The 19617-nt window shown below is 38.7% G+C and overlaps 1 protein-coding gene across 5 annotated transcripts in view; it reads right to left on the bottom strand.

Annotated features, from left to right (window-relative positions):
• Window positions 1-2988: 2988 nt before the first annotated feature.
• The window catches only part of PLD5 (phospholipase D family member 5), a 185067-nt gene continuing 168438 nt past the window's right edge, over window positions 2989-19617 (bottom strand). For all 5 annotated transcript variants that reach the window (XM_083432219.1, XM_083432218.1, XM_083432216.1 and 2 more), the window contains 4 exons: window positions 18319-18458; window positions 16479-16644; window positions 14962-15076; window positions 2989-14612 (listed from right to left, as the gene is read on the bottom strand). In XM_083432219.1, the coding sequence (XP_083288345.1) occupies window positions 14377-14612; window positions 14962-15076; window positions 16479-16644; window positions 18319-18458 (657 nt within the window). In that variant the 3' untranslated portion in view covers window positions 2989-14376. The remainder of the gene's footprint in view (window positions 14613-14961; window positions 15077-16478; window positions 16645-18318; window positions 18459-19617) is intronic.

Genomic DNA, 19617 nt, shown 5'->3' with positions numbered 1-19617 from the left:
GCCGTTTACCTTTCCGCCGGAGCGGTACCTATTTATCTACTTGCACTTTGATGTGCTTTCAAACTGCTAGGTTGGCAGGAGCAGGGACCGAGCAATGGGAGCTCACCCCGTCGCGGGGATTCGAACTGCCGACCTTCTGATCAGCAAGTCCTAGGCTCTGTGGTTTAACCCACAGCGCCACCTGCGTCCCACATTGAATACTTCTATCCAAATCTCATAAAAAATATAATGGTGGTGTACAGCAGTGGTGTACTGTCCATCTAGGGCAATAGCTCTCCAGGGTCTGAAGCGAAGACCTTGATACAGTGGTAGCTTGGGTTACATACGCTTCAGGTTACATACGCTTCAGGTTACACACTCCACTAAGCCAGAAATAGTGCTTCAGGTTAAGAACTTTGCTTCAGGATAAGAACAGAAATTGGGCTCCGGCAGCGCGGCGGCAGCAGGAGGCCCCGTTAGCTAAAGTGGTGCTTCAGGTTAAGAACAGTTTCAGGTTAAGTACAGACCTCTGGAATGAATAAAGTACTTACCCCGAGGTACCACTGTATTTGATCCTTAAACAAAAAACAAAAAACCACCCACAACTACTGGAGCCAAAAGGATCCAGACATCTTAATGTGTATGGAACTGGGATTCTGAAAAATGGGGTGGAAGGAGGGCAAAAATTGCTTCTCAGGCTCCTGCTGGCTGGAGTTGTGGTCCAAATCTTTGGAAGGCAGCATATTGACCATTGCTCCAGATACAATGCTGTTGTTCTTTGTGTAGTTGAACCTCTGCCTTATATACCCACCACTTATGATCACATGAAACTGAGGTGTTCCATTGGTCCAACTAGCCCAGCATTGTCTCCAAGCTCTCAGGAGAAGAAAAGGCCTTTCCCAGTCCTGGCACACGTGAGAGGTTTTAGCTGGATCTGAACTGATGAATGCAAATATAAACAAGCTCTCTCCTAGCTGTCTCGTATTTCTTTGCTGCTTCTCTGTCTGTTATCTTTGCATTGGGCAACTGAGGAAATGTGCTTCTTTCTACAAAGACATCCCCTTCAGCAGCCCAAGAGAGAGCGTACACTGGAGATTCCCACGCATAAACACACACTCACTCAGTTAGAAATAATGGAAGCCTTCAGGCTTAACATTGCAGTTTAGGCTTCTGCCCATTATTCGCACATGCCAGAAACGACTCATTTCATGCCCAAGTGAGCCTCTAATCATTAACAGCCTGTTACTTGAGGGAGTTTTATCATCATGCAGTTTCTGGTGGACGATTCCCCTCCCCCAACTGCATTCACTGCCAGCAGACTTTTACTCAAGATTCAGGAGGTCTTGACATCCTCTGCTTACAAGCATGTCATAAAAAACCAATTTAAGTAAAAAATACCGAATGCCACCTCTGAAACAGCTGGAACTTCTTGTATAATAAAGTGCACCAGGGAGTGGATTCCATCAGTTAACTAGCAACTGCACTACTGACTGCAGTATGGGGAATAAAGTATGATTTTACGCAGCAAGAAAATAGTAATTAGGCTATAGGTATAGTATAGATTTGTTTTACACTTAATAAGCTGCCTTGGGTGCATATGTGGAAAGACAGGATGAAATGCTTAAAACAAATAACTGTGCAGGAGTTTATTTCCTGTAGGTTCAGGGTAGGCGAAAGGAAGTACTGCTGGAGAAAGAGGAGAGATTGAGTGTGCGGCCTTAATCTGCAACACTCAATATTGAGAGAATTAAGGCTGTTATCCTATGCATATTTTTCCTGGGAGGAAATCCCGCTGAACTCACTGGGAGTTGCTTCTGAGTACAAATGCCCCCAACTGATTTCTCACCAGTGAGTTGTCTGAGATATTTGAATTGCTCTCATTTGCCAATGCGGCAGACCATTCGCACACAGTGTTTTTGCAGGTCAAGTGTATAACTTATGACTGGTGTTCATTATGTAATTTTTAATGAGCTGCCCTTTTAATGAACAGGCAAAAAAAAGGGGGGGGGAGCCAGTTGTATTGGATCCAGCTTTTTGTTGCCAAGAGCATTAACAGTGGTGTTGAGGAAGCCAAGAAACATAATTTCTTTAAGCAAGTAGGTGGGATTGATGAAAACTCAACTGCATGGAACCAAGTGGCTGAAATAAAACAATTCATTTCTATCCGTTGTCTTGTCTGGAGAATTGATGGTAAAGGGAGAAAATGTTGGAGGGATACTTTTGCAGGACATCAACAAGCAAGTGTAAGGAAGAGCCCTTTTCTGTGTTTTGCAGTAAATATACCACAAAGTATAAATTTCAAGGGGTCTGCATGGTCCCACAGGTCCGTATGGAAACAGCCTCCTGAATCATCTGTCAGTCATCTGATCTATCAAGCTCCTTTTCTTGTCTCCTTTACGTGTTACCTGTTCTTAAATGCACTAGTGAGACTTGCTGCAAAATGTCATAATGTGAAAGACTCATGTGAATATTCTGGCAAGCCAGCCACAATCTCTGTTATCTTCCTTAATTTCATCTCCACCTCCCTCCTTTCCGCCTCTCCCTACTAACAGATACTCAGTATTCTGTGGCAACTAAATCTCTATGTGAAAACATATCCTTTACCAGTATCTAAAAATCTGAGATTCAGTGGAAGAGATCAGCAGAGAGATCCAGGGGGAAGGTTGTGCAGAGCCTGCTTATGCTACATAGAAAAAATCCAGAATCTGCAATGCACCGCATAGTACAGGGACCTGCAGTCGATCCTAGCTCCATTTAAAATAATTAAAAAATGAACAAATAAGTCTGCAAATAACATTTTGCCATCACTACAGGGAACAGTCTCCCTCCCTCTCTCATTTCTATTTCAGTCTGGGACAAGAACAGCAGTTCTTGGTGGGATTTCCCATCAAATCAAATGCATTTGTTCACCACTGAACAGTCCCTTTGGACCAGAACAAAGACCAGGGGAGTTCACGCCATTGGCAGGCAGGCTGCCCTAATTTTGCACCAAAATAAGAGGCACCGCAATGTACTGAAACACATTTATTTTATTTCTGTGAAGTAAAGAGAAAGTTATTCTGCTCGGCATGAAAACTTGCTTTTTGAAAATAAAACAGAGGCCTGAACAAAATGCTGGGTGGAATACATTCTATGGAATATCAGATTTTCTTGGATATCGAAGCGATGGAAAAAGAAGTCAATAGTACCGGCATGAAAATCAACTCTTACACAGCTTGAAATCAATTCATTACACAATACTTTGATTTAGTGTTATTTCATTGGTAACTTAGTTTGCAGCAGTATAAATATATTACCAGCCCTCTTTCAAAAAATTTAACACCAATTTTCTGGCCACCTCACTCAGTGATTTTTCAGATATGAAAGCTATCAATACAATAAAAAGCTATTTCTGGATCAATCCAACCCTTTGGTATTCCAATTTTTGTTCAAATGATCTTTGGTTACGTTTAGTAACACTGTAAACAATGGGCCCAGTTCACAACCAGTTTTCACCACTGTAACTTTAGTGGAGTGATGATTGCACCCCCTGGCCCTGATCCAAGGCACCTGGAGTGAAGAAGGACACTCCATGCCCTTTGCTTTGATTATCCTTTAGACCCAAAATAGATGGATAGTCCATTCCCTCCTTCTGCCTCCCCATTCTGTGATGGGCGCCATGCAGTGGAACAACACTCAACATATATCTTATCATTAGGTACAGAGTCTCTTTGCCCCTCCCCTCAAATTGCACTTTTCACTCTGGTGGTAAGGAAGTTCATTTTAGAGAAACCTGTTTGTGTTTACACATTTTTCAAACTTGATCAGGATAAATGTGTTATAAAGGTAAGAAATACAGTAGGATCCAAAGATGCATGAAAACCTGTTCTGAGATTCCAAAGGGACAATCAAGCATATTTCTTCTCCAAGAGCTGCTTTGCTGAGTGTTACATTGCTTTAGAAGCATGCCTAAGCTCTTAATAGTACAGTGGTGCCTCGGGTTACAGACACTTCAGGTTATGTGTTTTCGGGTTGCGCACCGCACCAAACCCAGAAGTACCGGAACAGGTTACTTCCGGGTTTTGGCACTCGCACATGCACAGAAGTGCTAAATCGTGCTTTGCGCATGCACAGAAGCGCCGACTCATGACCCACGTGTGCGCAGACGCAGCGCTGCAGGTTGCGAACGTGCCTCCTGCACGAGTCACGTTCGCAACCCGAGGTTCCACTGTACTCTGCTGTTCAAGGGAAAAGTTGCCAAAATTTTCACTGAGCATGAACCAAAGCAGCTGTTCGGATCCCCGAGAATTATTATTCATAAAGAAAAATGCCTCACATATTCAAGAGTGCCTTACCAAATGAAATATTTGTTTGGAATTATCTATTTTGCAATATAAATGGAATAATTTTTGCAGATCTATAGTAGACCTATTTCTACTACATTTATTCCTGATAATATTATGCACAGTTGCATATGTCAGGCAAAATAGTTACCACTTCCTGTGTGGCAATGTCTATGACAACAACTAAGGATATTGCTTATTCTCCTTATCTCTTATATCAGAGAAAGTGGCCTTGCACCAATGGATCTGATATACAGGTTTTATCCAAACAGATCACACCTTCTTGCAGATTACCCTTTTGATTTTGCAAACACTAATTCCTGTACAGCCCTACTGGATTATGCAAGTGTCTCCAGGATCCGATAAGGCCTCTAGTCCCATTTATACAAAATCAACAATGTTACAGACACATAGATCACGGACTCATGTATTGCTGTGAACCAAGCCCATTGTTGGTAGGAAGCCCATTTCCTACCATGTTTTGTTTCTTTAAAATGTCTTGGTGCAACCATGTCTTGTAATGGATTAGGTTGACATTGAACTTTGTATGTTATAAAATACCACATGTTCCTTGATTGTACTTTATGGGGACAACAGAACCATGAAAAGAACCATGCAATAAATATAGCATAATTACAAAAAAGGGGTACAAAACATTCAGTATTCTAGTATTAAAGCATTTACAGTGCATAGGCATTCATAAAAGTTATATCATAACAAAACTAATGTTATATAAGCATGCAGCAATTGCCCTGTGTTTCGATTCCCCCCCCCCCAATCACAGCACATTGATTGCTCAAATAAAAAAGAGGTAATTAAAAATACTTTGCAGTGGCAAATTTCATTTATCGTGTGCACTAGAAAACAGATCTATGCAACAGGTCTAAGCAATGCAAATGACTCCTGCTTGGAGACTCTGTAAGGCTTGTCTCAAGTAAATAAAATATTCACTGTGTTTTTCTTAGGCCTATAGTTCAGACATAAAAAAGAACTAGAATTTAGGGACTAAAAGCAAATTGCAAAATAATGCATGCTTTTTCATAACTCCCTCTTGTGAATTTCCATCAGCCTCCCTAGGTGTTCTCGGTGTTGTGGCTGTTGCAAATGCAGGTTAAAAGGAACCTGGGAATGCTTGATACTGCAGGTAGCCAGGAGCATGCCCACAACTCTTAAACCCTACATGTCCAAACTACACATTATAGAGTCTTAGAAAACAACACAGTAGTCTTATCACATCAAGTTACTGCATAAGCTAGCCATGCAGTTTTCAAAGAGAGCTTAAGCATCTCTGCTCTTTGATGTCAGAAGAATGCATAAAGTAACAGACATACATTTTATGGTGCTATACAAAACACCACTTCCCCCTGTAAATTCTATGCATAATTTTCAAATAGTAATTTAGGGGTGGGGGGAACCCTAACCCTAACCCTCAACCTCCTTGTCTTATTTGTTTGTATTGGAGTTGTTGTGGCAAATCACAAGTTCCCTGGGTTATTAAAAAAAAACCACCCACCCACACCATACTTTCCTAGTTTAGCAAAGAAGATTTTCCAACCCATCAAAAGGATGATGGTGTCAGAATCCATCCCTCATTGGATGACTTTATAGACAGTCTAACTTCACATGAATCTCACTGTAATTTGATGGGGAAAATAGAATAGCCAGGTAAACCTGTTCTTTGATTCCTGTGATATTTGTTGTGTCTTAATGATGAAGTAAGAAAATGGGTAACAGAGCTATTCTAAGTGGGGTTGTAGTGAGGAGGGGAACAGCAGGCTCATCACCACATCTCAAACCTTGCCAGCTGTTCTGTTTCAGATTTGTTTGTTACTGTCAGCGAGGAATTTCAATCTTCCTGGGCACAGGCAGCAGTCCTGTGCAATACTGTACCCTATCCCCAACTATCAACATTGGGAGATAGGATTGTCTTCTCTGCTTGCCAAGATAACACATATATTAAGCTTCTAAATTGTGGTAGCTGTGACAGCACTTAAACAAGCAAAAACAATTCCAGATATATCTGAAACCTCACAGACAGACACTGCCTTTTTTTTCCAATCAGTGCATGAGTTTGCATGTGTTTTTTGCCTGAAGGAGCACAAGTATTAAGGTTGGTCAATATCACACAAGAGAAAATGAGCAGGTGGGGAAGCTCCCAGGTGTTGAAAAATTGTGATTTAGGTTTTAGGGGACATGGTTGGTCTTGCTTCTATGAAATAGCAAGAATTAGAAATTGCTTATTAAAGATTGTGAGAAAATTCAGAAAAGTGGCAATTATAAAATATGACATGTACATTAAAGTTTGTTGAATGGAACAGATGAAAAAATTTCATCCTTCTATGAAGTTGTTTAGATTAAAATTCCATTAAATGCCTGCCCTTTAAGAAATTGTTCTCCCATATATTTGCAATGAAGGAATTAATCTCAAATGCCTGGTTTCATGCAGTCAGCCTTATATTAATACAAGGACGTACCAAATGAGTTCCAGTCCACTTAAAATAAGGCATTGACAGGAAAGTATTTGGGCTCTAATTTACTTGACTGGTCCCAAAAGTTCCTGTAGAAGAAATATAATAAAGAAAGCAATTCTGACTGGAGGTTCCTCATAATGCACTTGGATGTTCCTGTATGTGCTCACAGTAGCCTCTGAACTTTGAAATTTGAGATGTTTCCAATGGAATCTCTTACTGAAATGTATTTTTAATTTCATTTCAGATATTTTTATACTGCTTAATACTTAACACAGTCTTTAAGTGACTTTTTTTGCAGATTTATAGACTGCTTTGCAGTGAAAGTACAGAAACAGTGTATGTACAGTAAGACATGTTAATTCCCTTAATACATCCTGACTTCAAAAGTCAATGGGAAGCTTTATTCTAAATTCCAATTGTGTCTATGGAGTAGCAAATATGGATGTTTGCTACATATTGGCCAGGAGGTTCTTAGTTACTTCCAAGGAGTAACAGAATATGAAGTTGCCAAGTTAACTCACAAGACGGGGTTCCGTGAGACTCCATTGTTTTACAGCAATGCTACAATAGTACCCCAGAAAGCAAACTCTACCTAAAACCCATTAGCTGCAATAGAAAGAATTGCTCTATAATTCTACCTAAAATTGATTCTTAAAAACAAACAAACTGCAATGTCTGTGTTATACTTGATACAGACTACCTGTTGATTGAGCTTGCATCCTGATTTGATTTTTACAGTTTGTGTGGCTCTTAAACAATGTCTGTTGTTTACTGACCAACCTAAATTTGCCAGTCTATGGATGAATTCATTCTACAAAATAGTGACAATCTAGAAGTAGTTCTAGCCCAAAGGTAGGAGACAGGAAAAGGAGAAATTGAATTTCACATGGAACAGAAGCAAATATGTTTCTAACAATGCACAACTATATTGACAAGGCACCTGTTTCTGAGCAACCAGAAGATCCCCTATCTAAATCAGCTGGGTGTGGGAGCTCAAGTGTCTAGCTTGCTTACACTTCGTAAGGCTCAAATCTGTCATCGACTCCTATGTTAATGCATAGGCTAGATTCTTCTCCATCCACAGAGGTATCTTATAAGATAAAGGCGCATAAATATGGAAGCCAAAAAGAATCAACTGCTGGACTCAGCAATAGGCACGTATTTGTAATCCATACTAAAGCAGCAGGCATGCATGGCTCCAGCAAGGGGAAGAGAAATTTGAGAGGCAGGCTAAGCGACACCACAGAATGTGTGCTAACTCTTCGAAAAGAAGATGCTGTTCATGCCATGCAAAAACCCTGTGAAATTATTCCTGGACCTAGCCTTAAGACTTCCTCCACTAACAAGGATGTAGAAATTGGGCAGACAGGCTAATTGTCTGTCTGGTCTTGTGTCACTGTAGACATGACCAATGTCTGCAGTCAGGATGGTCTGGTCTCATGTTTTCATTGGCAATAAAGGACAAGATGGAATCACCAGGATCTGTGGTTTTGCTTGCAGCAGCACTGTCAATATTTTGGTGCGTAGTGGCATCATACAAAGCTGCCACGTTGCATATGTTTGGGTGACAGCACAGTAGGATGGTTTGGGGAATTCAGATGACATCTTAGTACCAAGTTCATTTCCAGGACAATCCAAAGTATTGGTTTTGAACTTTATAGCCCTTTGCAGTTTAGGACTACAATATTTGATGCAGCATTTGTTTCCATATGTATCTTCCTGAAGCTTAAGACCTTCTACAGCTGGCAAACCCCCCCCCCCATTTTTAATCCTTTATGAGCTTTGCTATTGTTTATGCTGCTTCAGCTTTAAAGAGCCATATTAGTTATTGCATTACACATATTTATAAATATTTTGCTTAAAGTGCATTTTCTACAGAATTTTATTGTAAACCACCCTGAGAATTTTATTAGATGCTTATAACAAATAAATAACACTGTCAGCAGAAAACCACGAATGATCAAATAATTGGTGATTCAGTGAGATTCTGCCTTCACAGCCATGTATTTATCAGTTTGACTAAGGTGGCTGCCTTGTAATATAAGAAGCTGCACTCAGAATTCTTGGTCTTATTTATTATCTTATTAATATTTATAAATGACATTTTCTGCCCAAAGGCAGCCAAAGCAATATCCCCAGAAAGCGTCAAGACATGTGATCAGATCACTTAATCAAGGGAAGCATTTTGGTGCAGTTTGAATATCTGGTACATTATCTAATGGCAGCACCAAAAACTATGATAAGGAAGAAAGAAGCGGTGGGAATGGGCTTTTCTCTCATTTTCCAAAGAGATTTAACATCATCCTCTGAAGTATCATGAAATTTCTTTACTTCTCCTATAAATCATTCTCAATAATATATTTTGGACAATATGCTAAAATCAAATTTTGGAGTAACTGGAACTGAGGACCAATCTGATATCTGCAGAACTCTTAAAGAGTATTGTGAGCTAGATCTTGGAAAGGAAAGAGTTATCAAAGTTCTACTGAAACAGATAAACAAGAGTGGCAAAACGAATTTGCAGACTCAACACATCCACAAATTTAGAAAGGAATTACTGTGCTCTGTTTGGTTGAAGACAGAAGTAGTGAGAACAGCAGTCCTTGTGCAACCTGAAATCTACTAGGTTTTGTACCTAATTGAGACTAACCTAATTCAGTGTAATTAACACCTCTTACAAACTTGCAAAGTCTGTAAAGAACGACAGACTTTTGCATTCCAACATCATGCCCAGCTTTTCCTCTACTTATTTAACATACAGCCCGAATGAGCGTTCTGGAGCACTAAAAGACTTGCACAGTATTTTGTGAAATTTAGTTGGTCCAGATAAAGGTATTGTCCAACTGTGGCATTTGGATTTTTCTAATGGATGAACATGGCCACTTAATGATTTTTGTAATTATATCTAGCTGCATATTAGCTCTGCTGAGGATTTAAGGCATCACAGCTGATGAACTAAACATGAATCAGCATGACGCTGTGGAACAAAATATTAGCACAGTTTTGGGTTGCAATGCCAAAAGAATCGGATTCAAGACAAAGGAATTAATAGTCTCCTTCTACTTGTTTGGCACATGTAAGATATTGCTTGGAGAAACATCTTCTCCATATTAGAAGACAGATGCTTAAAAAAGTGGAAATAATCCAAAGGAAAGTAGTGGGAATGATTAAAGTTTTAGGAAAGAAGAGAAGCCAACAAAATTATTGATCTGTTCAGTGCTTCAGAACTGTCAGATCGAGTTGTAAAAGTACAATAATCTTTGAAGATAAATGCAGTCGTACATCAATACTATTGCCTGCTTAGAAACCATAATTATAAGCTTTGCAGTGCAATCCTGTACATTTCTACTCAATAGAAAGTACCACTCAATTAAACGGTGCTTACTTGCAGGTAAGTTTACATAAGGTCGCAGTCTTAATGCAAAATTATGTGTTATCTATTCCCATTTTTTTATTCATTCTCAATACAACCCAAAATAGTTGTATTGTAAATACACCAATCATGGCAGGAAGCAGCTGTTCCCAAGTGTGGACAAGTGTTTTGATTGATGATAGCAGGAAACAAGAAATTGTTAGATCTATATCAAAATACAGCTGCCTACCAAACAAATGCCTGCTGTTTTAGCCAGTCAGTGGAAGGGAGGTCTCATTGGGTAAGTTATTTCTCATCTGGGCACGCTCACCAATAAGGCCTTACCAATTATGTCTCAGCAACAGATGGGAATGGAAAATACCTCTCCAGTCAAGGAGCAGGCATGCTTAAATGCAAGGAAACAGTCCCTCGGGAACCCTGTATCCAAGCCATTTAGAGCTTTAAAGGTCATCACCAACGCTTTGAATTGTGCGTGGAAATGAATCAGCAGTTAGTGTGGCTGCATCGGTACAGGTGTTACCATCATCCCATGGCAAGCATCCACTAAGATCCTTGTTGCAGTGTTCTGGGCCCCAAGTGATATTTCTGATGACTTTCTAAAGGTAGTCCCCATGCATAGCACATTGCAGCTATTCAGCTTGCATTACTGCAGATTATATGGGGAAGACATTGGAGCTAGAGGCACACAAACCCTGACATAAAGCTATTTATATTGGCACCATACATTGATCTCCAAGCATCGAAAAATGGAGTCACATTTTGGCTGCTGCAATTCTCTCCCCCCCCCCCCAGCTCTTTTTTCAGGCCTGTGGTCTCATGCGAGTCTCATGACTCATGTTACGAGTGCAGCCCCGGAAGTTGGCATTCTGGTTTTCCGTTGCAACATGTTGGAAGGCATGCATTTATAGCAAGCAACAGTTATAGCTTATATTAATTTAAGAATAAAGCAGATTTCTTTTGGAAATCAGTATTGCAATATGACAGAACACACCAGAATTCCCAGCAGCAATTAGAAGGCTTATGTGGGAGTGCATTGATGGGATTCTGCTTGCAAGATCATTAATGCAAAACCCCACCAGTAGTCTCAAGTCATATCATGCCGCCTTTTATATACTAGAAAACTGTGAGCAGGATTGTGGCTTTTCATCTAAGGTCATCTGAAATAAATGATGGTTTGTTGACTGTCTTTGAAATCAAATATATTTTCATTTCCCTATTCTTTTTTACTGCCAAGGATGCTCTGTGGTTTGGACAACATGCTGTATCAACAAAACCTTTATTACACTGGAGTTGCTACAATTCTAACACTGTTCCTCGCATCCAGCATTCTGCTCAGCACTTGAGAGCTCTGCCTGGTTTCTGTGTTCATTGAAAATGAATGTGTACACAATGCAGTTGGTCCTGCTGATATGAATGTGGATAGCTGAATGCATCAGAGGTTCATTGTGCATCTAAGTTCCCAGAGATTTGTATGTGGCTGCAGTCCTACACACATACAGATTCCTTAAAAATTGATGGAGCACAGACATGTATAATTGCTTTTAGGATTGTAGCTTACAATTATTACACTTGGGTGTGTTTATGCCCGTTAGTCTCACGGCAGCATTACTATTGATAAAGCCATTTAGCAAACACCATTCAAGTAGATAAACTATGAAAAACACTAAACAAACCACCCAAATGCACAGCTGAAACACTGGCAACCTTGGTAGGAACCATTGGCATAAGTGTGGGAAATTGCAGTCAAATTTAACTATGCGTGAGTGGGTTAAGACATAGAGCTGGATTATTAGACTCAGCTAGGTCACACACCTTCTTTGATTAGGAAGAAAGTGAAGCCATCTCTATTCCCTCTCCCTTATGCCATGTAACTGACCAAGGAAGACATGCATGAGCAAGCTCCAAGCTTAGAACACATGTTTGAAGCTATCTTCTGCCTATGTTGCACTTGCTGCTGCTTGGATAAATACATAAATCTGACCCTTGGAACTTTTGTAAGTAAAGAATTTTAAAATTACTTAACAGTGTGTGGTCATTGCAAAGGGAGTAAAAAGAGTGGAGTGCTGTTTGCAAGTGGACTAAATGTGATTAAAGGGTCCAACAACCTATATTACTAACGATATACTGTTGCTTGACTTTTGTGAATTCAAACTCTGCTGCTGGGGGCTCTCTTCTGCTGGAAAGTGAGATTAGCCCTGCATTTTGAATCCAGGCGTGTGGCTTGTTTTTTGTTTTTGTTTTGTTATTTACCCCACACGTGGGTCATAATGATTCATATCCCCCCCCCCCCCAATAATAACATTGCACGTTTGGACTTGCTGGCACTAGCTGATACTTGATGAGAGAGTCACACAGATTAATTTTGTAGTGGGAATCTGCTCTGATAAATTGTGCTAAAATTATTACCATGGTCTAGCATCTACATTGTAAGCTATGCATTTCAGTGCTAGAAGTGAACGGATGTATGTATAGATAGACAGAGATTTTAATATCTTGTCAGGATTGACACAATCTATGATTTCAAAATTAAACTGGAATCAGAAATTCTATAGGTCAAATTGTGATATATTACAAACTGCTACTTATTAATGGCATAATTGATGGCATTGGATATTAGGAATTAAATCTGTTGTTTAAAGGGGAAAATAGAATTCATTTTATTGTTGTAGTAGAAATTGTGAAAAAAGTAAAGAAAAGTTGGTAAATTAAACCAAAATGATGCCTAGAACTCGAGCCTAAGAACATTTACCTGGGAGAAAATAAAACTGTAATCATTTGGACCCCCTCCCCCAGGTAACCTAAATGCTAAAAAGAGGACATTTTAAATAGTGAAACATCTCACACTGGGGTCACCATTTTATGGGTGAATCCACAACGCTTCTTTGCTAACAGAATCTCCAGTAGCTGTAGGCAAAATCTGTTTAATGAAATTGATTTCAATCAGTATCCCATTAAAAGCTTTTTCCAAAAGCTGACATTTCAGATGTGCATCAAAGCTTCATGAGCACAGTCCATTTGCACTATGATTGCAACACCTTCTACCAGCTGCCTATGTATGCCGATGAGTATGTACAAAGGCAGCCTGACACTAGGAGAAATGGAGGTCTGTGCATGTTTCTCATATCTCTGTCCAGCAATCCATCATCCGCACCGTGCAAATTACTCATGCTCCAAGCACAAGTAATTTGCAACAGGCAGAGAGACCAGAAGTAACAGGGAGAATGGAGACATGCTCAAATGTCTCATTCTCTCTTACGATCTGTTGCACTGCCAGGGGAGGCAGAGAGGGCAGGAAACAGGACTCTATCAAGACCTTTGGGAAGCCTCCATGCATGGGTTCTGTGCTTATGCTGGGTAATGCCCTATTTCATGAAAAACAAAGCAGGTGAACCAAAGGAATGCTGGTACATATTAGTTCTACAGAAACAAAGTTACATGGTTACTTTAGTCGAATGGTAATCATTACCCCCAAATTGACAAATATGCTACTTTGAAGAAGAAAATTACATACACACTATTGCTGCCCAATGTAAAAAAGAAAATGAAACAAAAATATTTTTAAAAATATCTACTTACAGTGATGAAGCAAGAGAATCATAATAAAATATTTGTCAGAAATTGGAGTTAGTTGGACTAGTATCCCATTGACTGAACAGTTAAAGTTGATTCAGTTGTGCCCTTTGCATCATGATTGGAGCAAAGCAAGAAAATAGATAAATTTTAATACATTTGGACTGGGTATAATGGGATAAATCAGGCCAATAATGCTGAAACAAAAAATGCTTCAGGATGGTCATATACTGGAGATATATCATAAAAAGCTTGCTTACACCTGTATCTTTTCCTTTGGGTAAAATCTGTACTTTAATATCAACCAATTTAAGAATTTTGTTTAGTAACCAAACTTGCCTTGTTTATGCTAATCAGAAAAGAGAGGTAGGAATAACTCTAAAACCAAAGTATCAAAGCATGCATTTAAATTTAAATGTGATACCTCCAAACCAACAATAAAGCAGAAATGACATTCAGTTTCAGCAGTAACAAATCTAATATTTGTAAATAATTCAGTATAGAGAATATAGTTTAAAGAACATTTTATATAAGTGTGCTTTTTCCTATAAATTTTCTTTTGCTTTGTTTAAAAAGTCTATTGTCTGTAAATATGAAAGGGGAGATCAGTATCAGTCCCATTCTATTTCTCCATTAGCTGCAGTGAACAGCAAAACAGGCTTCAATTCACATTGCTTTGGGCAGTCTTATTTGCTGCTGCTGCTTTGTTATGTTTGAAGCTTAAACAGTTTGGAATTTTTGTGGTCGAACTTTTAGCATAATTTGAATACCAATCCCTTTCAAACACAGCTTTCAGTTGCTTGATGATGCTGGTCTTGTTTCCTGTGTCTGTTTGGTTGATGACAAGGCCGGCTCCAGCATTACGGTTAAAATAGGTCCCAACCCAGTCAAAATTACCTGCAAATAAATGAAAGCACATACAAGGATATGGTAACATTGGGTGTAAGCTTTCTCTAGAACAGCCATTGCTCTTAATCTCACCTTTCTCCATTGAAATGCTTTCCTTTATGCATGTCCCTATGCTAAAAGTAGCTGGACCTTACTTTCCTACATGGAGTTTTCAGTGACTCACAAGTATGGTGAGAGGGTGATGGATACTGTTATATATTTCTGATTTTTTGCATTTAACATTTAAAAACAAGCCGAAGTTTATCTAATTCTTAATTGTGCAATCAGTTGTTATTTTAGATTTGTACCGTATGTACAAACAACAGCCTGGAATCAGATTATTCAATGCTTTACTTACCAATATAAGCTGCTGTGTCAGTCACCACATATTTGTTGCGATTTAGTTTAGGAAGGGAAGAGTTCTTCTGTTCCTTAAAATAACAAGCACTTTCTTCTTCGAGATCAAAGAATTTCTGCATTAAAGAATATCAAGATAGTGAAAGAGAATGTGTTGATTGCACTGCAGAGGGAAAACTTAAAGATGACAACATACCGGTTTTGAAAAAGTGAAATTATAGAATAAAAAAAGATCATGAACTAACCTCAGTTTAAAAGGATTTTATGGGAAATGACATGTTTCCTATACCTTTGCTGATTGCATTCTGGAAGATTTCCAAAGAAACTAACAGGTTGCTTTCAAAGGCCTGGTGTCTAATTGCCTACAAGTAATTAAGTAAGTAATGACCTATAGGGAAGGGGGATTGCCTGGGAAACACCTGAAGGCAGTGACAAAGGGAGAAAACTATCAGCATCAGCATTCTGCAGGTGTACAGCTGCAGGTAAACCCAGAATGTGTGCTGACTACTGACAAACAGAATACTCATATACCCTTCTGGCTTGCGATATCCCACTCCTAGCTCACTGCTCTTCTGGGTTGTACCAGGCATTCTGAATACAGATGTGAAAGAAGAAAAAAATATAAATGGATAAATGGTTTAAAGACATTGGTAGGCTGCCACTTGCAAGATTTTTGTTCAGTCAATGTTCTTTATTCTCAGCACCCCTAAGCTATAGAGAAAATTGTTTTATGATGGCCACACACTGGCATTTAATACGCTGGAAAATGTATAACACTTGTCTCATTCTGCACCCAAAACTGTGGCTAGACTTAACTATCTGAGGGGAAAGTATCTTCATAAACTGTGGTTTGAAGACGGCTTGTTTCCCTCAGTCATAGTTAACCCTAATCACGGTTTGAAAGGTTTCAGTCATAAGTGCAGTTAATTAAAAACAGAATTGAAAGCTTCTAATTTCCTCCTTGTGGCTATGCTAGATAAGGAGAGTGGGAAAGCAACAAGTCCAAGGGCATTCATATCAAGCAGCATTATGTCTGAATGAAGCATGTGTGTATTACGCAGAAAGGAAGCAAGGTTCTGAGGAAGCTTCTCCCTTCATGTAATTAAGAAAAAAGGTGTAAAAGATGCACAGAACATTTCTGGACCCAATAAATACTTGTGAACCCAATATTTTTCAGCGATATGCTGTTCTTCAGAGCAATTTATATTATCAGCATTAATGAAAAGAGGCACATATCGGAGCCACAGAGTATGGAATTGTGCAAACTAAGTGCAATCTAAGCAGAGAAGGTGCATTGAATGGGTGAGATTGCCCATTGTTAGACAGAGGTATTTGGCACTAGTCTGCTATTATTGTTTTATGTTGACAGAAAATAAGATACTGTGTTACACTTTAATAATCCGCTTCAAAATGTAATTCAGTTATTTGAAGTCAAATGTGGAGTCCTCACTAGGCAGCTGAACAAATTTACTTGGAAATTGTTTTAGGTTTATAAGAAACAACATGAGGAATACTTACAACTTTTAACCTACAGCCAGAAACTTCGGTGCAAATTGCTTTAAGAGATGAAACAAAGTTAAATGTGAGTGGATTTGTGTCTTTTGATAAACTTATGAGGAGTCGTACTTTAATATTGCGTAAAATCAGAGCTTCTCTTATCTTTCCATCCAAATATGGCCAATACCTAGGGAAAGAGCATCCAATGTTATTTACATAATTTTTAGAGAAGAAGGATTTGCTAACTCAAGGAAAACTAAAGAAAACAAGAACCTCATCCAGCTGTGTCTACTGTGGTGCAGCTGTTAGCAGAATACAGAGTTCTGCATTATATGAGTGGCGAGAGGACTAGAACTCAAGAAGGATAATTCACCAGCTGCATCATATAGAACTGCCATTAGGAACTCTCTAGGTGGTGAGATACCAGTGACTGAAAGGGTTGGCAAGGAACTTTCCAACTGATAATTATTATTTCGTTTATTTATTTATGAGAATCTCATAAAATAAATTGTTTAGGTGTCATACAAATAAAAACAGAATAAAAATGTATCAATAAAACCATAGTACAGATAAACCACAATGAGCTTAAGAAACAACCAGTGTGAAAACTGAAATTTGAAAACCAGCACAATAAAATAATCTATGTAGCCACCAAATATATAGATTAAAACTACTATACCATAGGAACTTAAAACCAGATCTTAAAAGACCTGAAAGAAAAGAAAAAAAGTCTTAACTTGGCACAAAAAAGATAGCAATGTGGGTGTTAGGTGGGCTTTGCTAGGGAGAGAACTCCGTAGCCGAGTGCCACCACTGAAAAAGCACTTATGACAACCTCCAAACTTCTGATTGAGAACTAGTAAGTAACTAGTAAAAATCCCTATCCAATTTTTAGGGGATATATATATATAATTATATTATTTATACCCCGCCCATCTGGCTGGGTTTCCCCAGGTACTCTGGGCGGCTTCCAGCAAACTATTAAAATATAATAAAAAGTCAAACACTGAAAATTTCCCAATACAGCGCTGCAATCAGAAGTCTTATAAAATGTTTGTAGTCCTTTATCTCCTTAACATCTGCTGGGAGGGCATACCATGGGGAGGGCACCACTGCCAATATATATATCTCCATAGCTATAATATAAGAAGGTGCGTAATCACTGAAATGGGGGAATAGAGGCTGGTAGTTCATAGGGCTCCACAATTTTTCATTGTGCCTGCAGGGAGCAGATAGCCCTTATGTAAGGACTACACACTAAACATGGAAAAATAAATCCTTCTTCCCCAGGTGGTCACCAGTAATAGGCAGGTTGTGATGGGGAGATTATGGTATATGCATTGCTAGGATTAAAAACTTATAAATTGTTGGAAGCTTAAAATCCAGTTGTCCATTTCGAATGAGTAACATGTTAGGAAAAAACACTTAATTGAGAACTTAAGCTTGGGAAATAAACGGCATGTCAAATGTTACCTATTTTTCTCTGGCTGTGGAACATTTTTGGCAGTCTGGTGATCTAATCAAAAAGAAAACATTTCCATGTCTTCTGTGGATAAGTATTGGAGAAGCTCAACTATCATCTATTTATTTGTTTGTTTAATGTTAAGAGACCCATATCTAATAAATGATTGTGCTCTTCTTAACTAGTATGCTATTTGAGCAATTTGTGTTCAGGAGGAGACATGATTTGTAACAATTACATTTATATCACTCCCTGCTCTAAATTTGATATTTGCAAACTCATTGACATCCATGAGAAGAACTGAACTACTGGTCTCTAAATATCTGTCGATTTCAGAAGCAACAGTTTTTATCTCTTGGTACACTGTTAGATAAATGTAGATTTCCGGTATTCACCAACCTTGTTTGATTTGTGATGTTGATAATAGGCAGATAATCCATAACAGCTATGTACACAAATTGCTGTGCATTATCAACAACACTATAGATAGCATCAACATCCAAAACCCTGTCCTTAGGGCATAGGAGTTTGGGAGAATTCTGTGAAGATAAAAAGGCTGAAATTTATATCAGAAGTTGTACAAAGGATATTATTTACTTTTTCATATTTCTTCAGTGTAGAATTAATACAAAAGCTATTACACTTCCTCATTTTTTTTAAAAAAAAAAGTTTAGCAGTTACATCCAAATTAATTTAAGGAAGTTATTGTTTGATGTGCCATAGGATTCAGCCCAACCTTTTCAAATATTTATACAACCCTTATCTCTGATACTGAAATGTAGGATCAAGTAGACCCAGCAAAAGACCTAACAGATTTTTTTGTATTCCTTATGTTTTAAACAGACCCCCATAAAGAGCCAGCGTATCCTAATTTTTTGAAGTGCTAAAACAACATGTTACTTCCTGGCATTCTTGCACAGAAGCTACTGCAACCAAACCACTGTCAAAAACCATATTTTTTTCAAATTGGGGCTAACCATCTATATCTGCAGGTACATGTTGAGCAAGATAATGATAGTTGTTGCTGTTGAAAGCCATTGTTCTATGAAACTTGAAAAAATTATTGTTGGCTTAATGCTACTGGCAAGCTAAGCCTTCAACGCTTATGTTACATTTTCCATTGTGTTACTTTTTTTTTTAGGTTCTATCCATTTCCTTTCTTCCTTGTCTGCAAAAATTATACCCAGTCTGGCATGTGTGGTATGTGCCATAGCTATATCACTGTTACACCCTGGCTGTCTGTGTGATAATAATGCAATAATAAATAATTCAAACAGTAAAGTCATTAATACTGAAAAGCAGTCAGCAGCTTCCACGACCTTACACAGAAAGTACATGTTCTTTTGTGTTTATCAGAGAGATGATTTTCTGTTGCTTAGCAACTATACCACAATGGCTGCTGAAGATAGAGCACCCAGACTTAAAATTGCAGGCACAAAGCATAAAAGGAGAAAGAGGTAGTCAAGACATACAAGGTAAAATACTCTTGCTGGCATTCTTTACCACATGATAATGTATGCACACTGTTGGTGGGTTTTTTATCCAGAAATGTGTTCTCTAGTGGCTATGAGCTGTCCTGTATATTAACAGCAAACTTCTTAGCCCCATGTTAGGTGAGAGATTCCTGTACTGCAGAGGGTTGGGCTAGAGCAGGCATCCCCAAACTCGGCCCTTCAGAAGTTCAGAAGTTTCCCATCA

This window comes from Podarcis tiliguerta, assembly GCF_965153285.1.
Source record: "Podarcis tiliguerta genome assembly, chromosome: 3".
NCBI classification, from domain to species: domain Eukaryota; kingdom Metazoa; phylum Chordata; class Lepidosauria; order Squamata; family Lacertidae; genus Podarcis; species Podarcis tiliguerta.
Note: the sequence above shows the minus strand (reverse complement) of the source record. Positions and strands in the feature narration are given on the sequence as shown.